The sequence below is a fragment of the Centropristis striata genome, chromosome 19 (genome assembly GCF_030273125.1).
Source record: "Centropristis striata isolate RG_2023a ecotype Rhode Island chromosome 19, C.striata_1.0, whole genome shotgun sequence".
In the NCBI taxonomy this organism is placed as follows: Eukaryota; Metazoa; Chordata; class Actinopteri; order Perciformes; family Serranidae; genus Centropristis; species Centropristis striata.
The window spans coordinates 16,837,604-16,853,903 of NC_081535.1; the positions used below are offsets into that span (position 1 = coordinate 16,837,604).

The following is a 16,300-nucleotide window of genomic DNA, read 5'->3' on the forward strand; positions in this document are numbered from 1 at the left end:
ACCCTGGACAGAGACAGCGCTGACCGCCGAGCAGTACTTTAGTAAAGTCTCAGGCTGCAGGGCTCACAGTCAGGTCAGCTGCTAATGGTCACACACCCGCACCAAGTCTCCAACCTCATCTCGAGCTTATCAACGAGGAATCAAAGAGCAACTTGATGAATATTCAAAGTTTCCGTCCTCGGTGGCTGACGGAAGGAGAAAGGTCCACGGGCGTCCTTTTTAACACTTTGCAGAAATCAAGCTGCCATCGAACAGAGCTCAACTCACTCTCGAGAGGATAAATCTCCAGGAAAAGTGCTTGAATCCTTCCGAAATACTCAATTGGTTGTTAGACTTTTTTTATTATTATTATTATTATTATTATTTAATCACAGACATTTCTTCCTTTGGAACATCGGAGCATCTTCAAAATGTTGCTTGAGCACCCGGGGTCAAGCTGTCAAAACACCGGAAATTTCTCCCGGTACAGTTCAGGCCAAGGTAAGAGCCCATTCTGACTAATTCTTCTATGCATTATGACTTGGGTTTGGGGGAAGATACAAGACGTCCTGGGGTCAGTGAATTAGGCGTGAAATAGAAGATAATAGAGCAGATCAGCACAGCAGGACTGAGGGCTCTTGTTTTGCTGAGTGAACTCTGACAGGTGTGAAATTACATTCAAAACTGTTTTTATTTAATTTTGAAAAATAATTTGTGAGTTGCATGCGGCGAATTCGGCGCATATTGCAGACATCTAAAAGGGATATAAAGATGCAAACAGCTGCAGAGACGCTTCTATTATTCATCAACTCCGTGTCGATGTCCGGGCTGTTTTAGAGGCGCTTCTCTTGCGCTGCGTGTGGGAGACGTTATGAATCTGTAATGAGCCTTCATTGTTGGAGAATCACACGAACAGATGTTATGCGCGTGCTGTCATTTCACACCGCCGCCTGCGGTTGTAACGGGAGCGCAGGGTGCAGGGTGCTGGGTGCTGGGTGCAGGGTGCTGCAGGGAGCGGAGACCACCGGGCCCACCGTGGCGACAGCAGCTTCTCTGCGGCTGTGGGACAGACCACCGACAACAAAGTGCTCAACAGGTGTCACATTCCGGCCCTGACAGGTGGGACACCTGAGGTTACCAGGGGAGATGATGATGTAATAGTAGTCGTATTTAAAGCTTTCAAAATAAAAGCTAAATTATTGAAATAGGAAATTTTTGAAAATGCATGTTTGTTTCTGGAACAAGCTTTATTTTTATTATTATTTTTATTATTATCATTATTATTATTATTATTATTATTATTATTGGTTAGTTAGTTAGTTAGTTAGGTTAGGTTCTTTATTGTCCCCAAAGGATAATTGTTCTCACACAGTCAGGTTTTTCTCAGGACAGCATACATTTAAGGCCTTATTCAATGTGTAAGGCAACACAAAACTTTATTTTTTTATTTTGTTTTAAATAAATCGTGTGTGTGCATGTGAAATAAGGCCTATACATAAAACTCCAGAAAAATCGTCTTAATCCACGCCATCCAACTGTTTTTAACCAAATTTACAAAATTCAAATTGATGCGAAATAACAAACAAAAAACGTAAATTTTTTTGGGACTTTCTCCCTGACTGACCATTACTCTGATGGTCATTTTCTCGCTTTGTTATCACATTACTGTCGGGCTCACCCCTTCAAAAGTAAGCGATCAATATGACATAAAAATTATTACAAAGCTGAAAAGTAAAAGGGGCACACACCTTTCTCCCGAAACGCTTTCATATACTTCTAAAATGCAGGCAAATAGGACATTGATTTTGGATTCATCAGCGGCGCGCGCGCCTGTGGCACTAGCCGTGATTTCCCCAGGCGCTCTTTTGTGCCAAAGATCAGTGTCAATAAAATTCATTGGGGTGTTGGCCCGATCAACATGTTATTGAACAGCCAATCTCTCCCCTAAATAAACACTTGTCTTTGAGCACTCAACACACATGGGATGTAGAGTGTGTGTGTGTGTGTGTGTGTGTGTGTGTGAGTGTGTGTGTGAGAGAGAGAAAGAGAGAGAGAAAGATATTTAAAATCACTTATTTATCATCTGATCAGAATCTAAACTTATGATATATCGCTCCATAAGTAATTGTATTTAATTCGTAAAACTGCATTTTTGTCCCTTTCATAATAATAGTAATTAATAGTAATTTAAAAAAAAGAATACATTTTAAACACGTACAAACTGGTATGTATTTATCTTCTTCCAAGGGTGATACTATTTGCACCTGATTGCAAAACACAGTGATTATTTAAGAGATAAAACTGCTAGGCCACTCTTTTTTTGTTTTTGTTTTTTGTTTATGTTTTGCTGAAAAAGGATGGAATTATTTAAAAAGGCAGAGGTCTAAACAAGACCTGTAGTTTTCCCTCAGGGCCCAATCTCTCCTTTACGCATGGCAGTACTGGAATCTGAATTAAAAATGGGATTGCCATGGCGAGTCCTCGCGAGAAACCACTTTGGAAGATTTACATAATAAATCAACAACATAATGGTGTCCAGTTTTCTGGAGTTTTTTTTCAAGGCTGTATCTCGTTCCTGTTGTTGTTCTTAAGTGCTCATTGCGTCAGTCCAATGTCCACGCGGGGATCATTAACATTTTATGTAATGTAATGTTCAGCCTTGTTGGGCTTCTCATTACAAACAATATACGCACTAACTCGGTAAAACAATATTAAACTTAATCATCAGAATTAGTTGCAGAATATTTTCCATGTAGCTTTTTTTTAATGACTAAGTGTGTATCTTACAAAACTTTCTTACAAAATCTTTTTCCCTTTTATGCATGATTCAGAAAAATAATATTGGCATCATATCGTTCGATGTAAGGAGAGAATAATTATAGAAATGAACTGTCATAGGATGGAATAATTTCAGAGTTAGAGAAAAGGGTGTTTTGTGTATTAAGATTTTTAGTTTGATAGCCAAATTGAAAGAAACAAGACAGTCTTTCTTTATATTTGCATGTGTTATTTGGAGAGTAAAATGGGCTATAATATTGTAACGTGTATCTGAGTAACGTTACCTCCCAACACTGAAACTCTATTGGCTTTTCCTCTCACCTCCTGAGTATTCCTCTTCCGGGTGAGGTCCTCTCTGTAGGTGATGTTAATCTATCTCCCTGTCGCCCAGGAAACGGCGCAGCTTAATCCTGCACAGGCTTCAACACACTGAAGCAGAAAAAGCAAAGTCGCACAGCACTCTCGCGCGCTCTCTGGTCGCCATTGGGGCTCCTGATACATACATTTGACAGTACCTGCCTGGTGTATGAGTGTGGAGAGATTAGAAACAAGACAGATTTGCATTCATGTGAGCGTAAATCATGAGCAATGGATGGAAACAGTGAGCGCAACTCTCCAAAAGAGGCACCAAATAACACGGAGATGCTCCTTGCTTTGCTGTCGCACAGTGAGGAGCTGCGGAAAGGTAACCGGAAGCCAAATTACATCAATTTATTCATTTTTTTGTACTGCTTATATTACGCATATCTCTCTATGTGTGTGTGTGTGTGTGTGTGTGTGTGTGTGTGTGTGTGTGTGTGTGTAGCGTGTGATTACACATACTCTACTTTAGCGTGTTTAAATGGGCCTTTGAGTGCAGCTCGTGGCTGAAAATAATGGTCCCAACATGTTGAATATGTGTGGATTATCATAACTGGTTTATGGATGATGGATGCTACAGCTGTGCAGTGGTTATAATTTAGGGAAATTGTCCTGTCGCGCGGATCAGTTTTACAGCTGCTGAGAAAGAGGACATGTGCCACTTTCGTTGCTCCAGATCTTTTACGCATCAGGCTTTTGACCTTTGATTTATCTGAATGGTCGTTCAAATTTAGATATATTATATTTCATATTTAGTGCAATATTTTGAAGGGTACAACAGGCGTTACTCGCTTTATGCGTTTGAATGAGTAATTTGGTTTTACGCATTTTCCAATCAAACGTTGAAGCCATTTTTGGTAAAGACTCGAAATGTTGTACATTTTTAATACAGTGTTTATCACACTTTATGCATAAAATATGTTTTTGTATAAACCTTTGTTGAGTAGTTGTATGTTTTTTAGTCTCTACTTCCTACATTTATTTACCAATTTTATATAGTTATAATTAGGTTAGAATGGTGCAGAAATAGTGAGTTTACGCACGACATTTCCGTTCTTATTTCCAATCATTTATATCTTTAATATTCCAAGTGGGCCCCATAAGGGAAGCAAATTGATTGGACACCTCATTGGTTTGCGCCGTGAGACTGTAGGCCGCAGCTTTCTAGTTTTACAGAGCGCGTTGAATTAATGATGACCTGGATACACCTGTTCCTGACGTGGCTCCCACCAGCACCAGCAGCACTTGTGCAGGGCTTCGCTGGCGATGCCAGAAGAAATGGTTCATTAATGTTTCACGAATTGTCCACAGCAGAACAATAGGAATGCGATTCCTTGCACGGATGGAATATGAAGTGGTTGAGCCTATTTTAATTAGTAATAACGGGGCCTGATAAAGTCGCACTTGGCATTTTGATGTCCTCATTTTTTCCTTTTTTGTTTTCATTGATTTAAATGCATTCTGTTACCTCAATCTGTCGTTTCGTGGAGGGAAGGCTGTTAAAATACCTCAAATGTGTTTTGGGCATGCTACGTAGCTCCTGCAGGCCTCTCTGTTTGAAACTGACGTAAAAGTGGCTGCTGCTTGTTAAAGATTATTACACGTGACAAAATAATAACCAGCTGACCACTTTTCCATTAACGAGCAAGTTATTCCCCAAATTACTCTATAGCTTCCACCTTATTTAGGGATCTGAAATGCCCCTCATATATCAACTTTTCTTCTAAGTATCCTGCAAACTTCGAACTGCACAATTACATTTATGGCGTTATTTGGATTTACTTTATTTAGTTTAAACTACTGGTAGAATACGAGTGTCAGTGCCAATTTAAATCAGTTGGTTGTCTGTTTATAGCTACGGTTTGCTCTGATATTCATATTCATTTCGAATGATGCTAAACAGATTTTATATATTCACAACTTAAATTTTGAAATGCATATTAATTATTATTTCATCAGTGAGATATATAGGCCGAAATACCCGAGTGGTTTGAAATCTGCTTTCGAAGATTTTAATATACAAATAAAAACAATGTATTTTTTAAATATATTATAAGCATGGGGTGATTGGATGACCGAATTTGGACAGTGGAATAATGTTTTTGTTTGTTTTCTCTCAATTACATGCAACTAAGGCTAAATGTAAGATTAAAATATAAAATAGATATACACATTTATTAAAGTATTAAAGTAAATGCTACTGGGGAATAATTCCCTCTTATATAAAATAATATAATATAATCAAAAGCCCATGCAGGAACACGCTTCCATTCACCACTGCCATTTGTTTATCAAATCCTTTATTTTTATTATTTTTATTATTATTATTTGTGTGTTTATTTCGTAAGATGCAATTTTATTTATCTGGCATAGAGGTACTGTATTAACTTATTGTGGTGATAAATTGGTGGATATGTGAAACAAAAAGAGTGATGATGTTCATATTTATGAAATGCAAGTCAGTATATAATTTGATCTTCTACAGACCATTTTAGAAATTAATAATAAAACGACCAAATTATTTAAATACAAATAAGGATAATAAAAGCAAAACTGGAAAAAAAAAGTGAGTAATTGTGAGTGGGTATATTCACGCTGCTGATCCTTGCTGTGACGTTACTTTCTTGAGAATCTTGCATAATTAAAGGTGTGTACATTAACAGATAATAACTTTGAGTACAGTACGTGTGCACATATTACGCACAATAAGCAGGTTCAGTTGTCACTCTGCGCCTTTCCCTTACGCCATTTTCCTACCGAATTGACTAAAATTTTGTGTTTTTTCTATCCTGTGTCCTGCAGAAATCCCCGTATGTGCAGGCTGCAATCAACACATCGTGGACCGCTTTATCCTCAAAGTGCTGGATCGCCACTGGCACAGCAAGTGCCTGAAATGCAGCGACTGCCAGGCGCAACTGTCGGAGAAGTGCTTCAGCAGGGGCGACAGCGTCTACTGCAAAGAGGATTTCTTCAAGTGAGTAGCTCTCAGGGCCATTTCTAAAAATAAAAAAAAAATCCTCGTCAATTCAATTTATTTTAACATACAGTCATGGAAAAACATTATTAGACCACTTTTTCTTTAATTTCTTGTTAATTTTAATGTCTGGTACAACTAAAGGCACATTTGTTTGGACACATATAATGATAACAACAAAAATAGCTGATAAGAGTTTATTTTAAGAGCTGATATCTAGCCATTTTCCATGGTTTTCTTGATAATAACCAAAATCATTATCAAGAAAACCATGGGAAATGGCAAGATATCAGCAATTAAATTAAACTCTCATCAGCTATTTTTGTTGTTGTCATTATATTTGTTAACAAAATTAACAAGACATTGAAGAGAACAATGGTCGAATACATTTTCCATGACTGTATATCCTTTACTTAAAATCAAATGCTGTTTGGAAAGTGATGTATTGATGAAAACCGTCTAATTTTCCAAAAGGAGATTCGGGACCAAATGCGCAGCGTGTCAGCAGGGCATACCGCCCACACAGGTGGTGAGGAGAGCGCAGGACTTCGTCTACCACCTACACTGTTTCGCCTGTATCGTGTGCAAGAGGCAGCTGGCCACAGGTGACGAGTACTACCTGATGGAGGACAGCAGGCTGGTGTGCAAGGCCGACTACGAGACCGCCAAACAGAGAGGTGAGCTGCAAAATGTTATTGGCCTGGAAAGTGCGTAATCTGCAGACGAGCTGCTGTGTGTTATATGATGCGTTTGTCTGCAGACGTGTTTTTAAGTACCTGCTTTGAGTTGTGCGTTTGACGTGACAATGAGGTCACCCATAAACTCTGACCCACCTGCGCTAATTGCGTCGTTGCCCGCAACCCAATCGATAGCAAACTGCGTAAAGTGGAGGCCTGGAGGTTTCCACTTGCACTCTGCGCTCAAAGGAATCAGCTTTCAATAACTTTTATTATTGTGCGTGTGCCTGAGAAAAGAGGTGTGTGTGCGTCTCTGTGTGTAGGCCTGTATGTGTGTTTAAAAGAGGAAGAGGGGAAAAAAGAGAGAAAAACAATCTGTGTTTAGTAGGCTAGGTGCAGTTTTTAAAATTTGAAATAGATATAGTTAAATCACTAGGGCATGTTTTATATATGTATTATTATTATATATTTATTATTTATATCTAAAGTCACACTGTAGTGTGATGCTTTTAGCAGCAATTAGGTAAACATAAGAAATACATTTTTATGTATGATTCAAAACCAATTTGCATCTTTTACAATTTGAAGTTACATATTGATAATGCATCAGAACAATAATACTCACAAAAGCCTTTTATCCGTTTACCCAAAAGGGGCCCTTTATTTAATAATAATAATTCCAAACATCATTTTCTGAAAGAGACATTACACACTTTTGTATAAAGAAAAAACAATCAAGCCATTTTACCAGAAACATATTATTGCCAAAAATGATGACCTACCTACAGGATAATATTTTTTCCTCAATTACACAAAATCATTAACAATCATAGTAGGCACATTTTACAACTAGACTATGAATATTACTGTGAACAGTTTACTAGCTGAAATAAGTGTGTTGCTTTTTCAGGTTTTCCACTACTGTTTATATGCACACATTTTTGTTAGATAGCCTGATTATATCAACCAGTGCCACATTAACTTCCCAGCATGCTCTGTTCCTGATGGGCCAGACTGGGCCATGGTCAAGTTTTATCTCCCCATCTGTTTGTTTGAATTTACTGCCAGACACCAAGTGTTGATTTACGCAGCGAGTTAACGCAAGTTTTCACTAAAAACACACACGTTTATTTTACTAATGAGAGGGCGCAATTACTTGGGCAGCATCCATTTGGATGATGGTTTTGTGTTTTGCTGTGCTGGCCAACAGATGTGCAGACATGATGCAATTATGCACAGGATGCCAGATTTTTGGTTTATAGGCAGAGGTGAATGCATCCATTTATGCTAAATTAGAAAATTGTACATTACACAAGCTTGTTGTATGCTACCGGTTGCTGTGAATATGTGTTTCTATAAAAATGACCCAATATACATACATAAGAATTAACCCTGGGAACTCTGTATGGAAAGTTGATAGTAACATTTGATCATGTTTTTTTATTCTTTACAGTGATAGAGACAACAATAAATTGGAAAGTATAATAGCAGAGAAATTAAACTATCAGACTATTAGATTTATTGTTCATTCTCTAATTTGTCTTATTTCTTGTTAATTTAATTATTGCAAAACTAAACCATTTTTCTTGAGACGTCAGATCTGGAACACTTTTAAAAAAACAGCTCTGAGGCAGAAAAACGGCCCAGCATTGGCTTACATTGTATGCTGTCCATTCATTTTTCAGAAGCAGACTCGACTGCAAAAAGGCCACGAACGACCATCACTGCTAAACAGCTGGAAACACTGAAGAATGCTTACAATAATTCTCCCAAACCTGCCCGCCACGTCCGAGAGCAGCTATCATCAGAGACGGGCCTGGATATGCGGGTTGTGCAGGTAAAGTATATTATTATCCATTAAGGGCTATTCCATTAGTGTCCTGACTCCATTATCATGGGACAATTGTGGCTGAACTGGCACAAGCCTACTGTAAGAATAAGTGTGTGTATTGGGGGAGGAATTTACGGCGAGATGGAATAAAATGAAGTCCACATGAAAGTCAGCATGGTTTAAGTGCAAGCTCGTTAACAATGCTAAGAGGGCCCCTCGCATATTGTCTGCTGCTGAGGACCCTCACGCTGGTTGCTAGGTGCTGGTCATATATATTGTTTTATTTGCAAGGACAAAAGTAGAGACGGAAGCCACTAAAATGCTCCTCATTATTCAGTGAAAGGGAAGAGGTGAAGAGGGTTCACTCAGGGTGGAATATCATTAAGGAGAATGTAAAACTGCTTCTTGTGCTAGTGACTGAAATGAATGAATTTTGTTTGTGAGATAAAATTATTAAGCAATGAGGCATTTTGTATCAGAAATCATAAATATTTGCAAGCAGTGAGGTAACAGGCAGTTTAAGTTTATGGTTATGTAGTGTTTGTTTTTCCTAAAGCTAAAATTTATAGATCAAAATGGCTAACTTTGAATAATTTCACCCCGTAGCAGCTAACCTGTCTGCTCTCAGGGGTGAGGACAACTTGTAGCTGTCGTGAAGTTAATTAAATGCGTGATAAATCTGGGTTGGGGGACGCTGGTCCCAGGATTACTGTTCAGTGTCACTGTTTCACTCTCCCAGTTGGACTCACTAAGGTTCAAAGCCATGTCCAGACAGTCCTTGAAAATTAATTATGTTTTAATGCTTTAAAGCATAACCTGTGCATCAAGGAGAGAGCAGAGGACTTTGGATGTAGAGGACTCTGACTTGTGTATGAGGGGCATGATGATCAAAAATCAATGTGTTTCATAGTTATGGTATGTGTTTAAGTGAAAATGTAAATTCAATTCTGTTAGAAATTATTTTGTTTAATTTTGCTGTAACTGTCTAAAATCTGTATTTATCAGTAATTTACAAAATAACTGTGATAAACAGTCAAATGTATTTATATTAAGTCAATTATCTCTTCACCCTCCAGGTTTGGTTTCAGAACAGGCGAGCTAAAGAGAAAAGGCTAAAGAAAGACGCCGGTCGGCAGAGATGGGGGCAGTACTTCCGCAACATGAAGAGGTCACGAGGAAGCTCCAAATCTGACAAGGACAGCATTCAGGAGGAGGGCATGGACAGTGACGCAGAGGTGTCCTTCACAGGTACAGAGTCAACCGCACAAAATGAGCAGAGTAGGCATTTTTCACAGGAGACATTTTGACTATAGATCTGTTCTTCTCCTATGGTGACATGTCAAACTGACAGCCTTGCCATTAAGTAAAACCAAGTGGCAACCTCAGGGACTGAAAACTGAGACCACTGCAGAAGTGCCTTAAACCTGCATTATTTCTAATGGCCACCAGGGGGCGACTCTGTCAATTGGGATAAGAAAGTCAAAGGGCAAAGAAGTTTATGGTCTTAATTGCTAGTTTCTTCAATACAGCACGATGCATCATTTTGTATATTTCAAGTAAAATAGACTATAAATCGGGATTGCTTTAGGGTGTGGCAACCACTGCACCACCATGGTGTTGTCCGGTTTGGATGATGTTACTTTGACCCTTTCACAGTGTGTTTTCAGTTCATGAAAGTTAATTGTAATATTTTGATCAACTCATAAATATTTTGTCCAATGTTAAGTTATACGACAAGGCACTTTAAAAAGTTGGTTGTTAATTTTGCAGGTTACTTAACCATGCTAGCTAGCCAGCGCTAGATCTAGCTGATAACTTAACTCTACTCTCTTGTAAAAAACTGCTGTTTTCAAAAAACAAAAGATTGCAAACTTCACACAGAAGTTTGCCATCTTCACAGAAGTCCCCAAACCAATGGGTGACGTCACAATGGTGTCCACTTGTAATATAACAAATTATGACTATATAAACAAATATTTTTTGGGGTGATTTCTTATCCATTTTGTTCTCTTGTGCTTGTTGCACAGATGAACCACCGATGTCAGAGCTTGGCCTCACTAACGGCATCTACAGCAGCCTGAGTGAGTCCTCTCCAGCTATGGGGGGCCGCCAAGGGGGAAACAACCACAGCTCCTTCCCCCTGGAGCACGGCGTCCTCCCTTCTCAAGACCAGTTCCATGACATCCGCTCCAACAGCCCCTACGGCCTTCCTCAGTCACCGGGGTCGCTTCAGGCACTACCCAGACACCAGCCTCTCATCTCCAGCTTGGTCTACCCCGACTCCGGCCTTTCTATCATGACCCAGGGCAGCGGGCCGGGGATCAACCCTGCCATGAGGGTCTCCATGGGGGCTGCTAATGGCCCCAGCTCGGACCTCTCGACTGGCAGCAGCGGAGGATACCCAGACTTTCCTGCCAGTCCTGCCTCCTGGTTAGATGAAGTGGACCATGGGCAGTTTTGATTGGTCATTGACAAGAAATTGGACTCGTTTTTGTTTTTGTGTCTTCTGTTGGATTTTAGGAATTGGAAGATAGTCACACTGGACAGTGATTGTGCAAAGGACTAGATTGCTGTCCTTGGATCTCACAAATGTCTGATTAACAGGTTCATTCAGTTTCTGGGATTTCGATGGAAGGAAGGAGGATAATGCCCATCATTAAAAGCACTTGGCCTAAAAAATTGTCCTTTAAACCGTATGTAAAGCAAGAAATCTGTCAAAAATGTTCAGTTTTCAGATACCACTATAAGCTTTTTCAAAGCAATGAGGCTCGCTCAATCATTTGGCTATTCAACAACTCCCCCTCTTTATTCTCATCTCTTTGATTTCTGCACTGTGTTCAGATGTAGAATTCAGTTCAGCGTTCAGTCTTTAAATGTCTGGTTGTTGCCAAATGTCTATATATATATATATATATATAAATATATAATGGTTTATCATTGTGGAGATTTTATTTTTATACAAACCCCTTCCTGGACACGAATAAGAACCCAGATATGAGGACTTTGTACATTCTTAAACAGGGATATAGGCAAAATGTAGATGTTGTCTTAAATGGTACCTAGGGGTCCAATTACTTCTATGCATTTGTGTGTTCTCAAATGTATCTCGTTCGTTTTGTTCTACAGAAAAAAAAAACCAAGGAAGAACTTGCTGTAGCACCCTGGGTTTGATGTATATGTTTGTTTATGTGGAAAATGTTTTATGTCTTATTTATTCCCTCTGGTAATGATGACGATGATGATGATTCCTGATTAAATAACAGGACTTTAATAAATTTGTCACCTAAAATCAACAATGGAGTTCTATCCTTTTTGGTTGGACTACAACAGTGATTCCCAACCAGGGGTACTTATACCCCAGGGGTTAGGCTACTTTTGCTATTGCCAGGGGGTATGTGGAAAGATTTTAGTTGCTCAACTAATTTAAAAATATATATATTATTATTATTTGTTTAAAGATATCCAGATTATTATGTCAGTGGTTACACCTGAACACTACATGTTAGCAAGCCAGCACATACATTTAAACACAAATAATGCCTAAACAGTTCAAACAACTAGCCTAAGTTCATAGTTTGCTAAAAGTAGGCTAATGGATACATGGTTAAAATAGTTGGCTATGTCATGGATACAGTTACAGCAAGCAGCTAAAATGGTGAGCTGAAAACACTGACGAAACAGAAAATTAGCTTAAGTAATAGCGAAACAGAAATAGTTATCTATTGGGAAAAACAGTTTAGATAGTTAGCTAAAAGTAGGCTAATGGATACATGGTGGAAATGGTTAGCTATGTCATGGATAAAGAGTTGACATAACAAGCTACTAAAATGGTTAGCTAAAAGTATGTTCAACAGTTGAAATTATTAACCAAAAGTATTGGTTAAGAGCATAAATAGTTGGTTAAAAAGTTCGGACTAAACAGCTCAAATAATAACCTTAAAGTAATGGAGAAATATTTGAAATAGTAGCTAAAAGTCATAGCTAGACAGTTTATTAGTTAGCTAAAAGTCGTAGCTAAAAGTAATGGAAAACGGTTGGACAAACCAACCTAAATAATGACCATGCAAATGTATCAACAAAAAAAAAATCACATTGTCCACTTTTATATCATGAATAGTGTTACACTAGGAACATATTGTACCCTGGGAAACACTGAAGGGGGTATGTGAGTTCATCTGAAAGGGCTGAGTCTACCTCAGACCAAAAAAGCTGGGTATCGGACTACAACATTGTGCACCATACGAGACAATTCATTCACATTTCAAAGTAATTTGTACAATTAGAATTTTTTTGGTTTGTCAAAGCCAAGAAACTTGAGCCAGGTAGAGTCATCCTTGACATTCATCTTACATGCAGCATCTATTCTCCTATGCATTTATCTTGCTAATCTATAGCATATCACAACACTGATAGTGAAACCAGAGCAAGCCCACAGTTCTGCCTGTGTCTGCAAATTGAGTATCTGGCTAACAACCAACACTGTATCAGGGGTTCAACAGCTCTTTAGTGGAGAAATTTGATGCAGACAGAGAGTCAACTCATCAATTCAGAGATTACTGGGTCTTGTTTGCCCAAATGCCCCTATGGGAAAGGAATCTCCAATCCATTAGCCGAGAAGGGATCAAGTGCCCCTTGTGAATTTCCTCATTTGTTTAGTTATTCAAAGTCAGGTTCAATTAAGTAGATTAAACAGTATATGTGTAGGTGGGCGCGTGAATGTGAGTGTGTGTGTGTGTGTGTGTGTGTGTGTGTGTGTGTGTGTGTGCGCAATTGCATGTTTATATTTGCTTCTATAAAAGCTGCAAAAATCCTTGCAGAAACTTTTTCAGCTGTCCCTTACATCATTCGTTGTTTTCTGTACCTTTTACTTTCTTTATTTTTTTAATTTATTTGTTGTGTTGTGTTTGTTTATTTATTAATTTGTGGAGTGTTTCTAAAGTCAAGACTAAATACTGTTTTTAGGACTTTAGGGGCTAGATCAAATTGGTTTATTTTGTTTAATCAGAAGTGGAACACATTACATTTACTGCACTTCTGAGGGAAACACTGTGTTTTTCACCCCACTAAATTTTTTCGTTACAAATTACTTTGTCAGTTCATAATTTACATACATAACATATGATGAACAAAAAAACATGATCTACATTATTATTGTTTAACTATCAAAGTATATAAAGTAGTATAACTGCTCCTGCAATGTCCAGCATTCAACGTTATTATGATGTAAAGCTGTCAGAGGACAATTTCGCATTATGAAAATTATTAATGTTGATACTTTATTGTGAGTGTATTTGATGATCGTATGCCTGCATTTTTACTTAAAAAAGAAATATAAAATATCTGAGTAATTTTTCGACCACTCAACATAACAATAGTCAATCACACAGTCAAATTAACAAAAAACAAAGCGTAAAGTAAATACTGTTGTGTGCTTATTGTGTTTCTACATGCATGAATGTCTGTCTGCATGATTGTGTGGCTTTTTGTGCAGATCTGTAAAGTACGACATGCATGAAGGTGATAGCCAGCTGTCCTCAAACCTTTTGTTTGGGAGTGCAACCTCCAACTTCCTCAACGATTAATGGCTGCCCGCTCTGCTCCTCAGGTTCCCAGAACAAGAAAAGGAACACCACACAGGATATCCAGCTGAATCCTTCCAACTGAGTGGCAGGTATCATTGTTGCCTCGCAAAAGTGACAGGTGTGTAACCTGACCCAAAGAGAGTTTGGCGAAGACAGTGAGGGGGTGAGAGTGAAGTGTCAAAGGCTGTGTTAATCTCCTAGATACTCGGCTTGGTCAGTTTACTAAACTGTTTGTATTTGGGGTTAGACAAGCTGATTTGTTGTACTTTGCTCAAAGGTCCAAGCTGTTGATTGTGGTTCTGTTTAGCTCAGTGAAGAAAGCAGTTTGCCAAAGTCGAGCAAGAGCCCACCTGTACTGAAGCTGACTGCATGGAATTTTTTAAATGCTCCACAGTGGACGAGCTCTGTCACACAGCAGGTGTGAGATTTTTGTGAACACGGAATGAACTCTTTTAAGCAAATAACTGGGATTATCCCACCCCACTCTTTGAGATTGAATTGGAAATCCACTATTTTCTGAGTGAAGAATTAGATTAAGTTGGGTATGCACTTTGTCAGATGGGTTGTGTAAGACGAAGGTGAGAAAAGGAGTTGAAGTGAAGTGTTAGTGTCAACAATATGAATGCAGGTAGAAAGTAAACGGTGGGAAAACTAGAAAAAAGCTCTCCTTCTTGGTGATAGAGTGTCAAGTGGCTAAAGAAGAGGAAGCAACACTTTCAGTAATCCAGATCTAAACAATGGTATGTAAAAAGATGTGGGAAAGCCATTATATATGTGCAGAGACAGAAAAAAATAACTTTGAAAAATAAAAAAAACAAACTAGACTGGCCCTTAGAAAGCAAGAAAGAAAGGCAATGGTGCATTTAAATGCTTCTCTGATGGTCCCATTTTCCAAGTCCTTCTTCTGACTTTGGTGTCTACATGAGCTTTAAGTCACTGCTCTAACTCAACAAATAAGCCATACAGTCAGCAAGTGTAGTTTTTCTTCATTAATTTTCTCTCCATTTATTTGAATAAATGTGTCTGCACTGTTTGCTGAAATGTGTGTTTTTAATATGCACAAAGAGATAAGAATACTTATTATACATACTATGGTACATGAAGGAGATAACCCACTAACACTGCTTTCAGGTTTTAACACCATTAACAAGGCCAAGTTTTTTGATTGGATTAGCAATAAAAATCTACCACCAAATTTCAGAGATAGACCTTTTTTATGCAAATGATTTAATGAATATGTGGATAAAGAATTAATTCTATCGGCATATCATTTTAAAGATAAGGCCTCTGCTCAAATGTACAGTGTATTTTATGGTGATATAATATATAGTAGTAGTACATTTTGAGTTGAGATTGTAAAAAAAAATGTATGTATGTGTTCAAAGGGTATTTTGAGATTTTAAGATTTTATTATATTTAATTTTAAGATTATATTATAACCTATTTTATACAGTCTGTGATTATAACACCAATTATTATGGCCAAAAAATTATCGATAATGATTTAATTGCAATATCTATAGAAAATCTGAACAAGAAAATCAGTCAAATTCATCTTTAACATTGTGTTTTGTGTATTTTCACTCAAAATATAAGTGAAGGGAGTGGAGAGAGAGTCTGTAACCATAACTACACAACAAAGAGAGAAGAGAAACAAACTAAAAAATTATTTAAGAGGCACTGGATTACTTACATGATTTCATCATATGTGTATTACTTCTATTATATCCATATTAGATTTTTTTTTTAGATATTATGATTATTGCCAATACGAGTAAATCGCCTTATCTTCGGGTGTAAAAGGAGTGAATTAATGATACTTAAATTGATTACAGTAATGATGATTTTTCAGTTTCTATTACAAGACAAAAATAAAAATATATTACTCATAAAGTCACCAGTGCTGACAGTATAACAATTACACAAAACAAACTGCAAGGTGTAAATCATGATATATAAATTCATATTCCAATGACTGTTAAGGTTGCCCATTGCTTAGCAGCTACAGTTTAACTGTTGCTTTGGACTGTCCTTTCCGTAAAGGACTCCTACCCTGGCAGCACGCCTGTTGTCTCTCATATGCATGTATGCACACACACACACACACACACACACACACA

At 37.9% G+C, this 16,300-nt stretch overlaps 1 protein-coding gene across 3 annotated transcripts; it reads left to right on the forward strand.

The window, feature by feature from the left end:
* Positions 1 to 410: 410 nt before the first annotated feature.
* Positions 411 to 11,877, forward strand: lhx3 (LIM homeobox 3). Of its 3 annotated transcripts, none has more exons than XM_059358177.1 (6): positions 411 to 486; positions 5,920 to 6,091; positions 6,566 to 6,768; positions 8,454 to 8,605; positions 9,676 to 9,847; positions 10,627 to 11,877. In XM_059358177.1, exons 1-6 carry the CDS (start codon positions 411 to 413, stop codon positions 11,058 to 11,060), a joined length of 1,209 nt encoding a protein of 402 aa, XP_059214160.1. In that variant the 3' UTR covers positions 11,061 to 11,877. The 3 variants fall into 3 exon arrangements, with proteins under 3 accessions (XP_059214160.1, XP_059214161.1, XP_059214159.1); XM_059358178.1 differs by having other exon boundaries at positions 411 to 480; XM_059358176.1 differs by lacking the exon at positions 411 to 486 and adding an exon at positions 3,346 to 3,442.
* The last annotated feature ends 4,423 nt before the right edge of the window (positions 11,878 to 16,300 follow it).

What these genes read in the sequence shown, in the direction of transcription:
- lhx3 (XM_059358176.1), top strand. Translation starts at nt 3,346, where the DNA reads ATGGATGGAAACAGTGAGCGCAACTCTCCAAAAGAGGCACCAAATAAC. An exon ending in CGAGACCGCCAAACAGAGAG is followed by an intron (nt 6,769 to 8,453) that starts GTGAGCTGCAAA and finishes TTCATTTTTCAG; the next exon opens with AAGCAGACTCGACTGCAAAA. An exon ending in TGGATATGCGGGTTGTGCAG is followed by an intron (nt 8,606 to 9,675) that starts GTAAAGTATATT and finishes TTCACCCTCCAG; the next exon opens with GTTTGGTTTCAGAACAGGCG.